The sequence below is a fragment of the Anguilla anguilla genome, chromosome 9 (assembly GCF_013347855.1).
Source record: "Anguilla anguilla isolate fAngAng1 chromosome 9, fAngAng1.pri, whole genome shotgun sequence".
Lineage (NCBI taxonomy): Eukaryota > Metazoa > Chordata > Actinopteri > Anguilliformes > Anguillidae > Anguilla > Anguilla anguilla.
The window spans coordinates 6,488,168-6,508,290 of NC_049209.1; the positions used below are offsets into that span (position 1 = coordinate 6,488,168).

A 20,123-nucleotide genomic window follows, 5' to 3' on the forward strand; every position below is an offset into this window, starting at 1 on the left:
GAGTTTATGCCTGTAATGGACTACAGTACTCCGTGTGCAATGGAGAAGCACAGGTGGGGCAAAGCCACACTCATGCCTCTCACTGCAAATTAGAAATTTTATTTTGTTTGTTTTTCCACATACTCTTTAGTTTGTTAAGGTTGACACTTAGGCAGCATCATGCATAAGGTCTTACCGCTTCTTAATTTCCAGTTGTTTGAATAGCAAACATCTTTAACCACTTGCGTGTTTTAAAATCCCATTGTCCCCCTTCAGAAGTCGTTCAGGTGCAGGACATGGTGTGGATGCATCCTAAATTTTCCATGTGATCAGTCAAGGCTTCATGCAACAATTTTCCCAGATTTACCGACTTCTGTTCCAGCTATCTCCATCATCTATCTCCACTTTCGCCAAATGCTTTAAATATTTAAATTATGCAAGTTATGCTGGGGCTACAAAGATCTTTTAATAAAGTCTTTATAAATGTTTGTTATGGAGCTAGGAACTGATCTGCATGAAGGCTGAGGGGTTGGGGGAAGGTGAGGAAGGTGCATACACCTATTACATAGGTAATCTGGAATTCTGAAAAAAAGGAAATGTAAAAAACTAATTTCCCACATATACACTTGAAGCCCTATTTACATTACATTACATTTAGCAGATTCTTTTATCCAAAGCGACATATAAAAAAGTGCATATCAAGGTCATTGGCACTTGGAATTTTTTTACAGGGGGACACCCAGATTTGAACTGGGGACCTCTGGATCTGCAGTCAAATGCTCTACCACTTTTTCTCAGTCTCCCCAGCTATGCATTTTTAGTCTTTCCTGTTATGTTTCTGTTTCGTGCCTACTTTAATTTGAAGCCCTTTCTGATTTTTGCCTGTCGTTTATGGACGTGTGGGAGTCCAACATGAAAAGTGATTCAAAAGTGGACACTGAGCTGGTCATGAGAAATGTCACCATGATGATGAACTTGGTTGCAGTTGTTTGGAATTCACAGTTGCTGTCAGTCTGTTCAAGTTACCTCAAAACTGCTGACGAGAGGAATGCTGCTCTGATGAGTATGTTAAAGCATGACCAGTCACCTTTACTGAAATTAGGGGCCATAGAAACATTCTACGAAAAGCATAATGTGCTTGCAGTCTGTGTGTGTGTGCGTATATATATATATATATATCATTCTCCGATTTAAATATAGATAAAATAAAGACAAAAGTTGTTCTCTTGCAGTTGACTGCTGACAGTGAAACATTGGGGGCGTATGCTCCTGCCTCATCTGGCGCCCGCATGGGGCGGACCGCACGTGAGATACTTGCTACTTGCACTTATTTTTAAGAGTGAGGTTAATAAAGTGTGCATTGCTCTGTTCGCTAATACTCCTGCATTGTTTATATCTCATATTCGCGCCTGTACGATCTGGAAATTCAAGCACGATTTACAACGGCTTTACTCCAAAAATAATCGTAACGGGAATAAAAGAAAACACCGGTGTTATCCGGCCTTGTCGTAACCCTGGCCCTAGACTGAGCTACGTCAGTCATTGGTTAACACTTCATGGCAATCATTTCAGACTAGCAGCGCTCTTTAGGAGCGAACGGTTTGTTTGCAGTCCACACACATTTATTGAATTCAGCCGAGCTCCTTGCCCGCCACTGTTAAAGTCTCCGTTTTATAACAGGAAGAACTGAATATCTTTAGAAGCACAATGGCGTAAATCTCAAGTTATTACCCTTATATCTGATGGACGGTTCTTCTCCTTCATCTGATTAGTTGAATGACATCATCACATCAGAAGCGTCAGTGTCTGTACTGTGATTGGCTGGAAGACCTTCAATCACAGGAGGAACGGACTGGTAGCTTTGCTCAGGCTGCGCGTGTCACTTTCCAGGCAGCACCATCCGGCCAAGGAGAATCAACTGTGGCCGTCTGTTTTGCGACTGCGAAGAAGGCGGTCTCGATATTTTATTTTCATTTTATATTTCCTTAATTTATTTTCTGTGTCTACGAACACAAGGAGACAGTGCAACGAGCAAGCTAGCAAACGCCGAATCTGATGGAAAAAATAAGTTGACTGATCGCTTCTGGAAGACTGCTGTTTTCACTTCAGGATAAAGGATATTTTTGATCAAAATGATCTGGATTTCTGGATATGGGGTGCAGCGAGAATCGCGATATTTTTGAAGGAGAGCCAGGAACACAGATTTCTTTAAACATAACATCGACAACGGCGTCGGGAAATCAACAAATACAGACGAGCATCATCTTAATTATCGCGTTTGTGGGTCATATGGCCCGAAAAAACCTAACATTTCCACTGCTTGACTACATTTAGAGCTTGCCTACAGTTTCGTGTTTGTTGTACACGAAACATTCTTGTCTCTTGCATAGCCAAAAACAAGTAGCCCAACTGAGACCATAGCAACTTCTATGAAGTAACCTCCATGCAGCAATTGGCGGTGCGAATGACGATGGATTCATCATGAAAAGGCAAAGATGGGAGATTCTGACAGATGACCGCCCCGTTTCTTATGTGATACGCACAGGTTACCCTCTTTTACTACAAAAATGGGAAATTGTCCTGGTTTTGTGAGTGGAGAGGGGACAGTCACTTCCAACATGTGGGAGATCTAAGGCCGTGGAGTATTTATTTATTGTGGGGGGAGAGGGGTTTTGTGTCGCATTAACATTCTTACCATTTTAATTATTTTAACCAGCGATCTTCATTTGTGCGTGGAATAGCATTTAAATATTAATTTTATACATGCAGATCTATCTAGGCCTATAGCTAGCCTAAATCAAACGAAGTAGGTCAGATTAGCCTATTGCAATTAAAATGAAACTGTACGAATTAGGGTTACCTTCAGAGAAAATTGACAACTAACAGGCTTACATTTATTTTATACATATATTTCAGCTTCATTTTAATTTTACCCGGTTTAGTGTTCGCGTATTTGACCGTTTGGTTCCCTGTTGCCCGGCTCCCATTCCCCTCACAACTCGTGTCTATCGTTTCGCTGCTAAGACCTTAGATAGCGGATAGTTAGATTTTTATTTCCAGTTCTCCCATTCTTTATTCCGCCTTCCGAGCGCTGCTGTTGAGTGAATGGCTTTGTGTGGAGCCACGGCTTCCAACGCTGCAAAAATGATGGCTGCATACAACGGCGGCGCGTCGGCGGTGGCAGCACATCACCCACACCATCACCACCAACTATCGCATGTACCACCACACCATCTCCAACATCATCACCACCACCCGGGGCAGCATCACCTACACCCCGGTTCAGCTGCTGCAGTCCACCCAGTCCAGCAGCACGCCTCTACAGCTGCTGCAGCTGCTGCCGCCGCTGCGGCTGTAATGCTGAATCCGAGCCAGCAGCAACCGTACTTTCCCTCGCCAGCTCCTGGACAGGCCCCCGGTCCCGCCGCGGCTGCGGCACCGGCCCAAGTTCAGGCCGCGGCGGTTAAAGCTCATCACCATCACCAACATTCACACCTTTTACAACAGCCACTGGACATCGAGCCTGACAGACCAATTGGATACGGAGCGTTTGGAGTAGTCTGGTGAGTGAGTGTATCAGCATGTCAAGTGTCTAAATACTGTCACTTCTTGTTGCTTTGATCATCTTTGATCATTAGCTTTCATTTTCTTAGCCGAACGACAATTCTTTTGACGTCTTTGTATGCTGGTATTTTATTGTTCATAATGAAAGTACAAGACAAAGAAAACCAGTTGTCTATGAAATTGGAATCTTTCCCTGGAAGCGCAAACTGTTTACGGTCAGAGGAATTATGAATTTGCACGGCGTGGGTGGAGTGATTGATGACAAGAAGGTGTGTGTGTCTTAGACCAGCAACATTGAGTAACTTCCGAGTAGCATTATCGGTTGTCCTGGAAATGTTCAATTTTTCATTTCCCTCACACACTCTTAACTTTCCAGCTTTCTTTTTTGTTTTTATTTTTTCTTGCTCTTTTCAATTTCATGCTTTCTTCCGGGGCTTTTTTCACTTTTCATTTCCATTTTAATATTTTAAGGAGCTTTACGTTGCTGTATTATGATGTCAGTTTGGCAGGGCCTGTGAGATTATATGGTTGGCTGTTGAGATATTGAAGCTGAGGAGAAAGCTTTCTGGAAAACCGCTAAGAACTGTTCAGTCTTTCAGATTCAACTTCAATATTGTGCTTTAAAAACTCGAGAGATTTAGGGTTTTCAACAATTAAGACACTCCAGAAATACCATAGTCAAGTTACACAGCATGATTAAGAAAACATTTGGCTTAAAGTGCCATTTCATTTCAGAAATATTTGAGGGTGTGGTGTAATAACTTTGAAAACATGGACAGAATTCAACCTTTTTTGGCTGTAAATGATTGTTCACTAGTAAACCGTATCCATTGTAAGCTGTGCCCTGTTGTTGCCATAGAAGTGATGGATCTGCAGGTCTGTTTTCTCGTTGCCTCTGGATGGGTTAGTACTTATATAGCAGATCATGTGAGTGGTAGGTTTTTCAAAAGCTCCTCACATTCAAGGAACTTCTTTGACTGCCATTCAAGGCTGCTTTTTCTCACATCTTGTCATGATCTAATCCACATCAAAATATAACAAGAACTCTGTCATACCCTTTCTTTCTTTCTTTTTTTTTTTTTTTTTTTTTTTTACATTTTAGCTCAGAAACATCCAACTTTTTGTGACTTTTTAATGGATATTTTATATAGTATTTTCAATATACTTCCTGCTCCTGATTGATGGGCCATGTATGTCAGCAAATTAAGATTAAGTAATATTTCATTAATGACTGGCCTAGTTAAATAGATTTGCCATGGGTACATGAAGCTTGCATATTCATTTTATGAGGACTCAAACTAATTTTGAAATACATTCTTATAGAATATGTTTATATATTAACTAACATGTTCATATCTTGGATTTTAACATTGCAGTTGTTAGGTTTGTGTGTGCAAGTTTCCCCCCCGTGTCTGTTAAGTCAGTGTATAAATGCAGTCACGGTGTAGCTCTCACAGGTTGTGCAAAAGCATTCCAGTGATGGGGTCTGCATGGAAATTTTGCCGCGTTGTCTGTGAGAAGTGAGAGACTACTGTGAGGTCCTTGTGGTTTCAGAGCTTTGGGTGGGGGTTGGGGGGGGGGGGGGGGGGGGCTATGGTCTTGGGTCTGCTTCTGTTCTGGGGCCAGGGCTTCAATAGCACACGCTTTCCTTTCCTCCATGCTGCTACCGGTGCTGCAGTCATAGCCTGACCTGAAGATGTTCAAAAAAGAAAAAAAAACCTCTTCCTGTTGTTCATTGTTTGCAGTGATCTGTAGGGCTGCCCAGTGTATTTATAGCTACCGCTGAAGGCAGGTCAGGAAATGCGCTTTGAGAGTTCTCTCAATCCTACACTTGCCCCCTCAGCGCCACGGCCCGAGAAGGCTATGGCTTCCTGTCTGGTAGGAATGGTGTCAGACCTTATTAATGCCTTTGACTGAACCCTGGGGGCTGTAGTCTTTGCAAAAATCTCAGTGAAAGACACGAGAGGTCGGAGAGGTTGTGAGGCTGTCCAAATCAGGGACAAAAATCCATCGACGTGATGAATGCGACTGTAGCCGTGTGCTATCTGTGTGGCGGGGTCTCAGTTGCATAGGGAGTGTTTGTCAATGCCACGACAGCGACTCTGAAATTAGCAGAAAACTGACTTTTTCCTCATTTGATTGAAGATCATTGTGTCCTTTTGTTTAGCTGCCCGAGGCACGGGTGGGACCGAGCTTTTTCAGGATAAAAATTCATTCTTATACCAGTCTTTTATCCTGCGCAGGTCAGCAGTGTATTGCCTAAAAATATCTGTGAGCACAATGCCAGCAGGTGGTCTGTCGTTACCCGTGCTAAAAGAAGGAAATAAATCTGCTCTGTCATATTTTGTTCACCTGAAACATAAGATCTATTGATTTCACTACTAGCAGCGGATCCCTGAATGAAGCTGTCAGCAGAGAGATACATCAAATGTTCTGTTTCCTGAACCATAAATGTTCAAATATTAGGCTGAGTCCTAAAGAACATAAACTTGCTCACAAAACTTAATGATAGATGGGACGGATGCAGAACTGCAGTTTAAATAGTAAAGTATCAATGCACTGCAGTGATGTTTAAAAACTGAGTATGAGAATTAGTATGAGAAAACTATAGACCTCTATGTTTGCATGTGTACATGTAGGCTATATAGAACCCAAAATTAGATCTAGGAAATTATGGTACTGTGCTATGGGGCATGACAGAAACATTTATAATGAGTTGAAAGACAAACGTGAAGGTTATAATTAACGATCTAAGCAATGTAAAAAAGATTTATGTGCTCTCTGCATTGGTGTGTGTGTGTATGTGTGTGTGTGTTGCTTAGGTTGGCGGGAGTGTGGGTGGATTAACCTGTGCATGCATGCATGCATGCTTTTGTGTGGGACTAACGGGACATATGCACACATGTTTTTGTGTCTGACTGTGTGTGCATGTGTGCAGACCTGTGATGCATGTTTTTTTTTTTAATGCAGCAGAAGGCAGGTGTATGATGAGACTGTTTATGCTTCAGCTTTGCCATGCCTGCCGGTTCCTGGCTGTGTCCCAGCTTTACCTTGTGGGTCCCGGGTGTCTGATGTATTTTTGGGAAGGTTAGCCTCCCTCAGTTTTTTGTTGTCCACTGCCCTCTGCCTCCCTCAAGCTCTTGGTCCCTTGCTTGCCGTTGGGCTGTTGACTGGAAGCGTACTTCTGTACCAAAACGGAAAAGCCTCTGTCAGAACTTCCGAAAAACGAGAAGGCCTGAAATTAAACAAGCACTTATGAAACGTGGATTTGTAAGGTAGCGTTGTGTGACTGCAGGCGATGTGGGAGAGGGCTCTGGTACTCATGGGTGTCTTGGAAGAGGCCTGTTCTGGCCATTCACTGGTCCTAATTCTCTGACCGTGATGAAGAGGCTTCAATAATCGCGCTGGAGGCAAACCCATATGGTGGCATGTGAACACACACTCCGTATATTAAATCGCCCCAGTGTGAAATGCCTTCCGCAAACACTTAAGGAACATTTTTTTTTTCGGAGAACAGCTCTGGCCTCACCCTGATGCATGAACTTACAGGAAGACGTCTCAGCTGAAGAGCCTGATTGGTGGCGCGTCCCAGAGCATGCTAGCTCGAATCGTGGCGGCTCTTGCCTTTGCGTTCAGGCCAGCATTGAGCAATGGACACGCCATGGCTTTTTATTTCTGAAATCAATAAAGCCGTTATGGTTGTGAACATCATCATACAGCTTCTTTGCGGGCTGCTGCTGTACCATTCTATGATGAAGTTGATGGTGAGGGTGGTGCTGGGCCATCAGTACAGGATTGTGTGCTTTCAGGGGTTTTTTTTTGGAAATGTATTGTGTATATCTTTTTGACTCATTGAAAAGCAAGTGTTTTGGAATGTTTTTTTGGTTTTTTTTTTTCAGTGTTCTAGAACTCCACTGATTTCATTTATCAGTATTGATTGCTACATCAGGATTAGAATGTTCAGTCAAGTACATTCTAATCGCATGTTTGTGGTCTTACACCTTAAAGGGTTAACCTTTCTTCAACTTCCGCTCAGGCCTTTTTCAAGTCAAACATATGCGGGTTAGTGAGCTTGAAATAGGCTACATTTTTCAGAGAAGTGGCCCTGTGGCTTGGCCTTTCTGAAAGACATCTTTGCTGGGAAGTGGGATGTAACAGCTCAGTGCTGCTGATCCAGTAATGCTCATGGTTTCATTCCCAGTGTACAGCATTCAAGGCAGATCCATTTCCATTTCTGCGAGAGCAAGAACAAAAAATGTTCATGTCAAAATCTGGGCAGAGAACTGTGAAAAAGTTTAATTGGAAAAATTACAAAATATTTTTCAGTTGTTCAATTTGTGTTTCCAAGAAAAAAAAGTTTCATCCTAAAGTTAAGCTCTACTGTGCAACCCTGACAATTAGTCAAGAACATGCGTATTATTTTTGTGATTATGAGTCACAGGAAACTTTGAGGCCATTAAAATATATAAATAAGGGCTGTGAAACCAAGCATGCAGTTCTAAGATGCATCTTTGAAAAATGATTGCGAGTTATTTCATATTTATGTGTGCATTTTAGTTTTAAATAAACATTTTTGAAGTAATTGAAACTCATAATATTCATTTTAACAAACGTTGAGTATGGCCAGGACAGGAGTCTGTGGTGGCAGGATATGGTTGGCTCTGGTCCCCCAGGAGTTAAAGGTGGCCAGGGTTCCTCAGCCAGGGCTGCATTGGCTCCTCTGAACAACATGCCAGGCAGCTGTCATCACACGGAAAAACACCTCTCTTCCCGTCAGTGGCAGCATTCCTGCAGCACTGTGTGGCCTGTAGTGTGTGAGCTGGGGGCTCACGGGCGGTGGAGAGAAGTGGAAAATTTTCTTGTTTCTTTTTAAAAAAGAAACTAAAGCAAAGTAAAGCGCTGGCTAGGATAGATATCTCACATTCTGCCAGCTGATGGCCTTTGCAAAGGTAATTTGCAGTATGATACAGTACAGTAAACATCCCAGGACACTTTACAGTAGGATCAAAGGTAAACTCTAAATAAACTTATAAAGTCCAGACTAAAAGGAAAAGTCACACAATGACCAGTCTTTAGATCAGTTTTAAAAGAGACCATTTTAGCTGCATCTCGGATATGGCTTGGAACTGTAGTCCAAACACAAAGTACAGAGCAGCTGAAATATCCTCCCCCCACCTTTTTTGGCCAAGTGTACAGGATTTCCAGGAAATCAGCACTTGCTGAATGCATAGTGTGACATGGAGCACAAGGTTCAATCTGATCCTGGAAGTACAAAGGCCCAAGTGCACAAACAGCCTTTTTTTTTTAGTAGTGAGCATATCTTAAACTCAACCGAGGATATAACTGAGTGGGGGCCAGTGCCAAGACCTAAGGTCAGGAGTTAGGCCTATGTGCTATATCGCATGTATGGGTGAGCATTTCAGCCGGCAGAATTTTGGACTGACTGGAGCCCCTGCAGAGTAGAGTCAGATAAACCGCAGAACAAAGCATTTCCATAAGCCAGCATGGAAATGACACAGACATGCACCAACACATCAGCATCACCTTCAGACAAGACTGATCTCAATTTAGCTGCATTGTGCAAGTGACAATTAGACATTTTAACCACTGAGATAATGTAGGTATCCAGGGATAGCTCACAGGCCATTATTTATTCTATAAATGCACTTTCCCTGGGGTTTTTATCTTCTCCAGAAAAAAAACCCAAGTTCCCTTTACGCAGGTTCTCCCTGACTGCTTGTTGCCTTTGAGGTAAAATGGATGCAGTTCAATTGGCAATTACACGGCCGTTATCCCATTGGTAGTGGGGTAAAAAATGTGTTTTTAAAGTCTGTCATATTGATGACTTGTGGTTTATGAGTGGAGAATTTATAAGCCTTTGAGGACATTGACCAGCGTTTAATTATGAGTAAAGTTGTCAAGGTGCAGACATTGCTTGTATCTGTGCACAAGCTGTATATACACACACACGCACACACACACACACACACACACGCACGCACACACACACACACACATATGCGCACACACGGGCACAGAATGGCTTTTGCTGCCCAGTCCCATGCATTATTTTGTCTTTGTTTTCCCAGAGTAGTATAAATGAAGCAGCACTCCAGGGCTTTTTGGACCTTTAGCATGAAAGGCTGACTGACAGGCCTGGCTTTCACGGCACTCGAAAGCACGTTTTCGGAGAGAGAGGGGTCTGTATTTGGCAGATGCTCAGCCCAGGACGAGGGCCCGACTTACCTTTGAAGTGGAGGAGGGAGAGCGCTGCCAAAAACTGTCTGTTAACCCTTTGCCAACTGCCACCAACAGAATTTTCAGGACCTCGTTGTTTGAGAGAGACCTGCTGTGCCAGTAGAGTTTTTCATCGTTTTTAAAATGTCCGAAGACATGGAGCTGAGGCTACGTGGGAGGGGGAATTAATAGGACGTTGCTGTAAGAGAGCATGCATGCTCAGTCAAATTACCCTGTATAAAAAAAGGGTAATAATAGTAATAATATTTACTGTTTGAACCTCAGTATCAAAATCTGGGCTTGGCTTTGTGAATCACCATCTTACTATGGGTAGTGCATGGGCTGAAATTCACAAACGATTAGAGACAATGCGGAATTTGGCGTTCTGTTATGTGATGCATCTTTGATAGGGCTTATTTGATGTGCATACTGGTCAAAATATATATTCATGTGTAGAAGTTAGAGAACATTTTCAATAAGAATTGTTAAGATATATTTTTAATGTCTAATAGGTAAATTTATCATTACAAAATACTTGTGACATGACTTTTGAAATTGTACCCTTGGAAAACATAGCAAAGCTCAAAAAATGTATTTATAGGGACAAAAGCAAAATGGTTTCCCCAGAAAGTCAGTGTATTTTTAAGGGAACTGTGGCATCCACAAACAGGAATTTGTTTGCATTGGAAATTAAATGCGATTGACCTCTACTCCAGATCTCCGTACCGGCCTGTCCAATGTGCGCTATGCAAAGCAGACTTCTGGCACGCACACACACGTGTCTGTAGCTAGCCCTGTCCCATTCTGAATGGGTTGGAGAGCCAGGAGGAATTCTCAGCCAGCGAGCGGCAGTAGCTGCAGTCCACGGACCCGGAGCCAAGTACAGTAGAAGGGGCAGGTCTTTGCTGACCTTTTTAAACATTTGACAGACTCATTTAACAAAGTGACATTTTCCTGGGCTCCTGCTGGGAAGTCCCCTCCCTGTTCGAAATGGCCTGCCTATCATCAGCCCAGATGACCATGTGACTCCCCCCCAGTGTGATGGAGCTGCTCAGAGAAGCAGGATGCCCATTAGCTCGCTGAGCTGCATAAAAGCTCCAGTGAATGTTGCTTAATGACCACCACTATGTACGGGAAGCTCCACAGATGTGGCATTATTGTACTGGCCGATGGGAATTAGCCAATCAAGAACAGGCTCCCGAATGGACGCTTTCACAGGATATACAGTGCTATGAAACAGTCAGATCACCCTTTCTTTGATTTACTTTCCAGTGAAAACAGCCGTTAAGTGCAAGTTATTTATTTTTCAATGCCAGAAAATAATACAGCAAACATGTATTTAATAAAAAATTACAAGAAATGCTCCACAACTAGCCTATGTGCAGTCCTAAATCTTTCAGTTTTAGTGTGTCCACCATTTGCTTTGAGTTTTTCAAAGAGACCTGCAGGGATATTTTTCCATGCTTCTTGTAAACTTGGCCATTCTAGCCATGCATTGGCCATGCTTCTTGGCCATTCTAGCAGTGTGCTTGGGGGTCAATATCTTGCTGTAGAATTAATTTTCTACCAGTCAAACATTGAGGCTATTGCATGATATGTTAGCATTTGGTTTGTTTTTATTAGCATTCATGATGCCTTCAATAAAAACTAAATCAACAACTCCAGATGTGTTACAACCCCAAATGCACACTTGATCCTCCACCGTGCTAGGCTGATGGTCATAGACATGCTTCTGAGAGTCTTTCATTGCTTTGTTTGCATGCATACTGCCTTCTCTTACTTTCAAAAATCTTAAGTTTATACTCATAGGTCGATAAAATCAGTTTTGGTTTACTACTGAAAATTTTCTCCTCTTTTGTTTATTTCCTAGTAGTGGCTATTTGACGGCTACACATCCTTTCAGATTCGAAACATTGAGTTGAATTCTCACAGTGGAAGGATTGACAGAAATACCTGTGGATTTCCTCGGATCTGAAGCATGCGTGGAGGTTGATATTTTTTTCCTCCTATTTCTCAAAGATAGTAGATAGAAAGATGAAAGTATGTTCTGTTGTGATGGTGATAATTTTGGTTGTCTATCAGTTCTTGCACCGTTGTTAGGAGTCCCATTTTTTCTGTATCTAGCGATACTTGTTGAACTCCAGTTTTGGAAACTCCTGTTTTTTTAGCTTATTTCCTTTTGACTTTCATCTTCCTTATGCAGTTGAATTATATCTCAACTAATCAGAAATATCTTTTTTTTAGCCATTTTAAATGCACCTGACGAAGAAATCTGCAGCTAAGGTGTGTTTGAATTGTTAGAGCCAAACAGGATTTTAACATAACGTCATTGACAGTTTTGGTAAGAAATTTTGTTGGAAGGACACAGCTGTAACTTGTTTGTCGATTGTAAGGGTGGAACAGTTAGTCCTAGTAGTGTGCATGAAAGATAGAGTGGACAAATTCTGATAGATTTGATATAGGCTATGTAGTGGTGGAGGCTTTTTCCTGTAATTTTCTCTTAAATGCACGTTTCCTGCATTAGTGTCTGAGGCTGGAAAAAAAAATATTGCACTGAATGGCTGTTTTGACTGGTCCCTGGCCTGTGCATCGTTCTAGAATCTCTACAGCCTTTTTTGATAAGGAACGCAACTCAGCCTGAAATGTTATAGGGCACCTTTATGGTTAGACTCTGTAGGGATAATGGATCTGGCTCCTGTAGGCTAATACATGCAAACCATTACACTCTATTCTGTGGTGTACTCCCACTGTCCAGCCCCTCTCTGTTGTCCAGGCTGGAATACTGGTACGATGCATTAGAGGAGTGCATTTTCAGTTGATTTGGTATTCAAATATCCCACGACTCCCACGATTGAATGAACAAACCCCTCGTCTCTCCCCTAGCCCTGGATGGTTGTCTTCAGTTTTTTGTGTAAATTGTGACTCACTATGAAGTTTGTGTGGATATTCACTCACCCTTTCAGGCAGGAAGAAATTATCTGTTATTTTTATACAGGGTTCTTCGCCTTTCTTCTTTCCTTCATAAATATTTATGAGGAAAGAAAAAAGAATTCGGGGTTTTTTTTTTTTTGTCTGTTTAAAGAAGAGCAAATATTTGACTTATGATTGTCGTGATCCATTAAGTGGAGCTCATGGCTGAGAACCAGAAGTGGGAATTTTGGGTCTTGTCTGTAGCGTGCCTGGCAGAAGCAGAGTTAACTCCCCTAGCCGTGGCTGTGTGTGTGGGGGGGGGGGGCTGCCGCTGATTAGAGCATCCTGAGGAAATGTGAAAGGAGCCTGATGAGGCCATTGATTAGAAGTGTCCGAGGCCCCAGGGCCTTAATTACCCGTTCCCTCCTCTTCAGCTGGTACCGGCACGCCAGTTCCCCCCCCCCCCCCCCACCCTCCTTTAAGATGTCGGAGATGGGGGGCTCCCTAGTGGCGCAGCCCGTAGAGCGCTAACCACACGCTCGGCGCAAGCCGCGCAAGCCGATGTCGGAGATGGCTAAAGATGTGGTTCAGGTCTCCACACAAGACAGCGCAAGCCTTGCGTGCCAGATGCCATCCGTGTCTCACCCAGGAAGAGGACGGCTGCTAGATGTAGTAGCCGCTGGTGTTACTGACTCCCACTCTGGCAGCTGGGACAAGTAGCCCTAGCTTTAGCTTTGTCATTCTAAATGTGGACATAAAGCACACACACACACTGACACGTTTCCCCATCCCTGTGAGATTAGCCTTGTGGCTGCAATAGATATTCAAATGAGCGTCTTGTGGCTGGTTGGGATGTTTTCGACATTCTGAAACACGATCAGCTGGGAAGAAAGAAAAGGAGCAGAAAACAGTGTTCATTCAATACAAATTCACCCGAGAAGCTCTGTGCTGTATTTGAAGTCCTACTGAATTCTGGACGGGCTTGTATGTCAGGAGTTTTTTTTTTTTCTTCTTCTGTACATCTAAATGGTCTTTTCAAATGAAATCCATGCAGTTTGGCCTGTGCGTCTGCTGGTACAGGTGCAGATCTGAATATGGTAGAACCTCAGGGCTAAACACTCTTCCAAATGGGATTTGAATCGAGAACTGGTCAAGTTCCTTACATTACTGATTCAAAAAGGAGGAATGAAATGAAACGCCTCACACTTTTCGCTGATTGGAAACATGAAATACTTTCGAAAATGAAGTAGCATGTCTTGGCACTATTCCTTAGAATACCATGTAGAAAATGGACCAGTTTTTCAATGTAAAGGAACAAAATTAAACAGTTTGCGAAAAAAAGGGCAGAAACAGCAGGTCAGTGAATTTTAATGTTCAGAATATTACTGTAGAAAAATGAATACATGTTCTTATGAGATCCTTACTCCTACTTGTTTGATTACATCACTGTTTATTTTCTTAAATTAAGCTTTATAGCTGCACTAATTAAACAGAATATTTCTTGTCACTGTCAATATTGTCAATGTCATGACCTGTCTGCAGTTTCTATATATTTTATCTAATCTAATGTACATAGCTTGGACGGGTAGCTATGGGGAGGGCGGGGCAAAAAGAATGACGCGAGATGTAGCCATTGTGAGCGAGGAGCAGGGAGGCAGGGTGTAAGGCCCCGCCAGGCCGGCACAGCTGTCTGTGGCACGGCTAGCAGGGCTCTCGTCTCTGGCCGCTCCAGCTGTGTCACGTCCTGCCTGGAGCTCACAGATAGCGTGGCTCCCAGACGGCTCTCTCTCCAGCGGATGGCCATCAACCCCCCCGCCCCCAACCCCGCACCCCCCCACCCCCCCCAGAGAGCGCAGCACATGGCTGGAGGGCGAGCAGCAGCCAACCGCTGCTCTTTGCTGGCCACTGGGAGATACGAGCAGTGAATGGTCTGTATCGGCCTTCCCCCCCCCCCCCCCCCCCCAAACGCTCTTCCTGTTGCTGTCAAGCCAACGCTGTCGGTGGAGCACGCTCCTCACAACTGCATCGGCCCCCCCTTGGCTTTCGTGGTGCAGCTGACGTTGGTATGTTGTTGTTGTTGCTGCTGCTATTACTGTTGTACCTCCTGGACTCCCCCGAACAGCGTTGCGAAAATGTTTCCCGGTAATTACCAGTGTTTGGCTAATGCGTGGCTGCCCCCCTTTCCTCCCCTCTCCTTAATCAGTCTTGAGAAGGATTATGTCGGGGTCTCGTGGGGGATGGGAGGAACAGTTTGTTCCTAGTGACACATGTCATGTCACAGGCAGCACCACCAAGGTGGTCAGCTGTTTTTTTTTTTGTTTTGGGTTTTTTTGTTTTTGTTGCCTGCGCAATACTGTGTTTGTTTACTTTCCCACTGATATAATTCACTATTGATAGAATATTTTGTTGACAGTAGATATCCACATGAGGGAATATTCAATATCAAATATACAGTGATCTCCATAATGTTTTGGACATTTTTTTCTTCTTCATTTGGCTGTGTACTCCACAATTTCAGATTTGCAAGCAAACAATTCACATTAAAAATGCAGATTTTCAGCTTTTATAAAAGGGTATTGTTATAGATTTTGGTTTCACCCTGAATAAATTACAGCTCTTTTTATATATAGTTTCCCCATTTCAGGGCACCAAATGTTTGGAACAAATGGCTTCACTGGTGTTTCTGGTGAGTCAGGTGTGTTCAGTTGCTTCCTTAGTGCAGGCATAAGAGACCTTTTAGTGTCTAGTCTCGATTGTAGGCTTTTGGTTGCCTTTGGAGTCTGCCATTGCCATTAGCCAAAATGAGGACCAGAGTTGTACCAATGAAATTTAAGGAAGCCATTATGAGGCTTCAAATCAAGGCTGTGTAATCTAGACTGTAGAGAACCTTGGCCTGGACCAGAAGCTGGGTGGAAGCTAATGTCCTGGGGCGAGAGCTGTTATCCAGGCTGTCTTAATGGCCAACGAGGGGCTCAATCTGTTATTAACAGGAAAATGGTTGGGTCTGGTTCCAGCTTTGCACCACCTTATGACTTTTTAAAGAACTACTAACTGTTGTCGGAAGTGCCACTTTTATTGTTTTATTTAAACTCTTTTGGCTCTATTTGAACATCTCGTGCTCTGGTTTTGTACAGGTGCAGTAGCTCAGGGCTTGGCATAGGGCAGACTGAGGGAAGAGAGGGAAATGTAGTCCGAAGGTGGGAGCGCTAACACAGTTGCGCTAACCCAGTCCCAACCAGTGGAGCCGCTCACTCCTTGAAGGGCATTTGTGTCTCTTTCTGGCATAGCACAGTGGACGTCAGGAGCCTTGCAGGGAGCGCAGGGGCATCTTCACTCACTCACACACACACACACAAACATAGCCGAGCGAAATGGAGGCATACTGTCTCTAGGGAAATGTCTCACCACCGACTGTATTTTTAACATCGCGCTACATCTTTGAAGAGAGATGAGAAAAAATATTTGATTTTGGGGAATGGAGGGTTTTTTTTTTTTTTTACAGTGGCTATGGCTGGAAAAAAAAATAGCAGTCCAGATTTTTTTTTCACTGTCAGTATATTTTCAAAAAGTTCACAGAACACAACAGGTTTCCAATTGTCTCTCTGTTTTTCATTTGGGAAGCGTGAGAATCCCCCACCCGAGGCATGCCCCTGTGTAGGCCTGATCAGATGTGACAGCCAGCACAGTTGCGCACGTTGCGCTCTCCTCTATATTTCAGCATTGCACAGCATGCGTCCGCCGCGCGCGCCATGTTCTCTGCACCGTTGCTCCTGCTGCTGCACGAGCTGCTTCTGAGCGGCACTTTCAAGGTTCCGTTTCTTTCCCCCTACAAACTCCGCGTGACATCATCACTTTTCCTGGCAGGCGCCTTTATCCAGAGTGACTGTGCATTACTGTACCTGTGTGTTGTCTTTCTGTACCGTGGGGTGCTCGCTGAAGCAGTGCCTTGCGCTTTGCTCAAAAGGGCAGCTGTTGCCCTCCTCCGAATCCTGCAACCCTTCCGGCTGTGGCCTGAGATGTTTAATCACTGAACGTCACCGAATTTAAGACAATCTCTAAGCAGTTAAACACATTTTATGCGTTATTAATGCTAAAATAATTTATTACCATTTCCTGTTACAGTGTCCTATTCTCACTGTGATTGTTGTAGGCTCAGTTGAGAAGTATCTGGTGTCGGTTTTTGACAACTGAATGAAGTTGTGATACGGACATGGGAAATAGTTCCTTGATCCGCTTTCTAGTGATAACGTGGGATCTGCTTGCCCATGTGGCAAAAATCAAACTGACAATCCTCGAAATGCTTCGTAAAGAATGGAAGAGAAACGTGCTGTTTGGCCTCACTTTGAACAGATTTCACAAAATGAAGTCAAATGCAAACTTTGCGACCCTGAGCTGAGGTACTCCCACAGAACCACGCGAAATGGCGTAAGATACCAACGCTCGACAGTGACTGTGAGTGACGAGCGGTGCAGCAGCTGCGCTACTGCGCCCAGCACCTTACTGCTGTACGCTCTGAACGCGTTCGAAATGGTCCGCTCTGTACTGCCCATCGTGCGGCTTCTCTTCCGTGTTCAGCAATTTTTCGAGTTTTGCCCATCCTTACGAGAAATTACATTACATTACATTACAGGCATTTAGCAGACGCTCTTTTCCAGAGCGACTTACACAACTTTTACATGGCATTTTTTACATTGTATCCATTGGATATATACTGAAGCAATTTCGGTTAAGTACCTTGCTCAAGGGTACAACGGCAGTGTCCTTACCCGGGAATCGAACCTGCGACCTTTCGGTTACAAGCCCAGTTCCTTACCCACTGTGCTACACTCCGTCCGTCCGTAAAATTGTTTAATGAAAATGATTTTTTTTAAAACTAGCAATAGACTGACAGGGAAAAATAGCCCCTGATATGGCTTCCCTGTCGAGTACCACTTTAACATAAAACAACAGACAGCAGGCTGATGCGTAAGTAAGAACTGGTGCTGGGTGATTCAGTGGGTAAAAATCACAGTTTTGCTCAGGATTGCTCATCCGTTTCTCTAAACCGCCCTGTTGTTTGTCTGCCAGTGCTGAACATTAACCTCTCCAGCCACTGCAGTCACCAGAGTATCTCCATTCCATGCAGCACTGCAGCCCTCTCCCCTCATTAATAATAAACATCCTGGGCCCTCGGCCGTATGGGAGTATTCAATTATCGATGGGAAGCGACAGGCACGAGGCTGTCTCTGTCCTCCACTGTGCCTTCCCAAATGTCCCCTCGCCTCCTAGCGCTTGGCAGCCTGGCAGCTGCCAGGCGTTACCCTCCCTGGAGGGACCGGTCTCTGGAAGTGACACGTCCAATAATATCGGCCACTGGAAAGTGACTGCGCGCGGCCTTTCTCCTGCTTGCCTTACCTTTCCCTCAGAAAAATGAGAATCTGTGGCCATGTACCACAGATTGCACGGTGGTTAGCATGTGGTGTAGGCCTACCAGCACCAGCAGAGGATTGATTTTGATCCGTAAGCTGCTGCTGAAGCTCCCGTGAAAGTCCCGGGTTTACTCCGGGTACTCCGGTTTCCTCCCACACTCAAAGACATGCGTGTTAGCTGCGCTCCTGCAGGTGCCCTTGACCAAGGAGACTCTGGAGAACTGGAGTTGGTCCCTGGGCGCTGCACTGTGGCTGCCCACTGCTCCTAAGTAACTAAGGATGGGTCAAATGCAGAGGACAAATTGCCCCACAGGGTTCAATAAAGTAGCCTATATCTTATCTTATCTTATCTCATCTTATTTTATCTGTGTTAAGGGCTATAGCGCATTGCTGGCTGGGAGAATCAAGCTATGATTGACTAATTGAAATTTTCTTGCATTGAGAATTGAGTCGGCTTACTGCTTCCAATAGGTCTTCTGCCACTTTAGAAATGTGCCTAGCCTATATGAATACATTTGTTGTTGCTTTTTGCTGTCACTTTCACATATTAACTCAAAGCCTACAAGAAAAAAACATTTAACAAAGCGAATACATTCTGTCCCATGTTTTTCCATGATTCTTTATGTATGTTTTGCTATTTATGTACAAATTCACAAGAGTGCCTCCTGAGTGGCTGCAGATTCAGTGCCTTGGTTTTCTGTCTGGCACCAGTGTCACTGTAGCACAGCGGAGTGCTGCAGGAAGACAGGAGGCAGCCTCTCAGGACAGCCCACAATCTCATATCTCTCTATTGAAAATCCAAGGCAAACAAGCAGCCTGCAGTTGACATAAGAAAATGGGCTTTTCTGTTCTGCTGCCACTACTGTTTATGAAAATGCTCTCAGAAGACACCTAAATGCACTTCTCTGCGCACCGACAACGTAGGGGGAATAGAAAAATGGTATTTGCTTTAGCAAGTAATATTCTGTACCCATATGTCGCTGTAGTAATGATGTCAGAGTTTGCTGGGTAGCTGGTTTTTTCGTTGTTGCATTTTTTGGTTTATTTTCCTCATAGCCCTGAATCTGAAACGGTGAAGAAGGATACGGTTTTGTAATGACTGCAGAGGTTTTTTGGTGGGGGTGTTTACGACACACAAGACGCAGCATCTCGAACCTCTGCACACGTCCTCCACGCTTATCGGCTGCACAGTGCAAACTGACACTGAGAGCGGAACAAAAAAAAAAAAGTAGAAATATAGAAGCCATATATTTCTATAAGGAGCATGCCAGAGTGCTGAGCATGCACTCGTATTTAGTGTTAAAAAACGTCGTATGCAGCAAAGCACTTTTAGAAAACAGGGTATTTCTCAATAGATGAAAGTAGCTAAATTTAAAACTTGACTTGCGTCAGTGATGACTGGCTACGTTTTCTTCCCTCCCATCAGCAGAATTACAGGAGTTCACAGAAGGACGCCATGTGGATCCTTAGCTCTGTCAAACACTGGGCCTCTGGTGCAGCTTAACAGCCCCTTAGAAGCCTCAGCAACTCAACCCAGCTAGCATTACATTACATTACATTACAGGCATTTAGCAGACGCTCTTATCCAGAGCAACTTACACGACTTTCTACATAGCATTTTACATTGTATCCATTTATACAGCTGGATATATACTGAAGCAATTCCGGTTAAGTACCTCGCTCAAGGGCGCAACGGCAGTGTCCTACCCAGGAATCGAACCTATGATCTTCTGGTTACAAGCCAAGTTCCTTACCCACTGTGCTACACTGCCGCCACATGGGTAGCAGACCAATGGCACTGGCTTCCCTTTTTTCCCAAGGTACTCTAACACTTAACTTAACCACTTTTATTTGACATAGTACTCCATCTGAGGATGGCGACAAGTGCACTTTCTTTCTATCTTTGTGCAAACATATGCTGAGCCTTGTGTATTTGATGTAATCCCAGGCTGTGTTGTGTTATCCCCTAACAGCAGATTTCTTCCCTTCGTTTCTTACTATAATTGACTGCTCTGGGATATTTGA

General features: G+C 43.8%; 1 protein-coding gene across 1 annotated transcript in view; it reads left to right on the forward strand.

Moving 5' to 3' along the window:
• The first annotated feature begins 1,819 nt into the window (after positions 1-1,819).
• LOC118236124 (serine/threonine-protein kinase NLK-like) overlaps positions 1,820-20,123 on the forward strand; it is a 53,632-nt gene continuing 35,328 nt past the window's right edge. Inside the window, exon 1 of the mRNA XM_035434205.1 lies at positions 1,820-3,542. Coding sequence (XP_035290096.1) covers positions 3,085-3,542 — 458 coding nt within the window. The 5' untranslated portion in view covers positions 1,820-3,084. The remainder of the gene's footprint in view (positions 3,543-20,123) is intronic.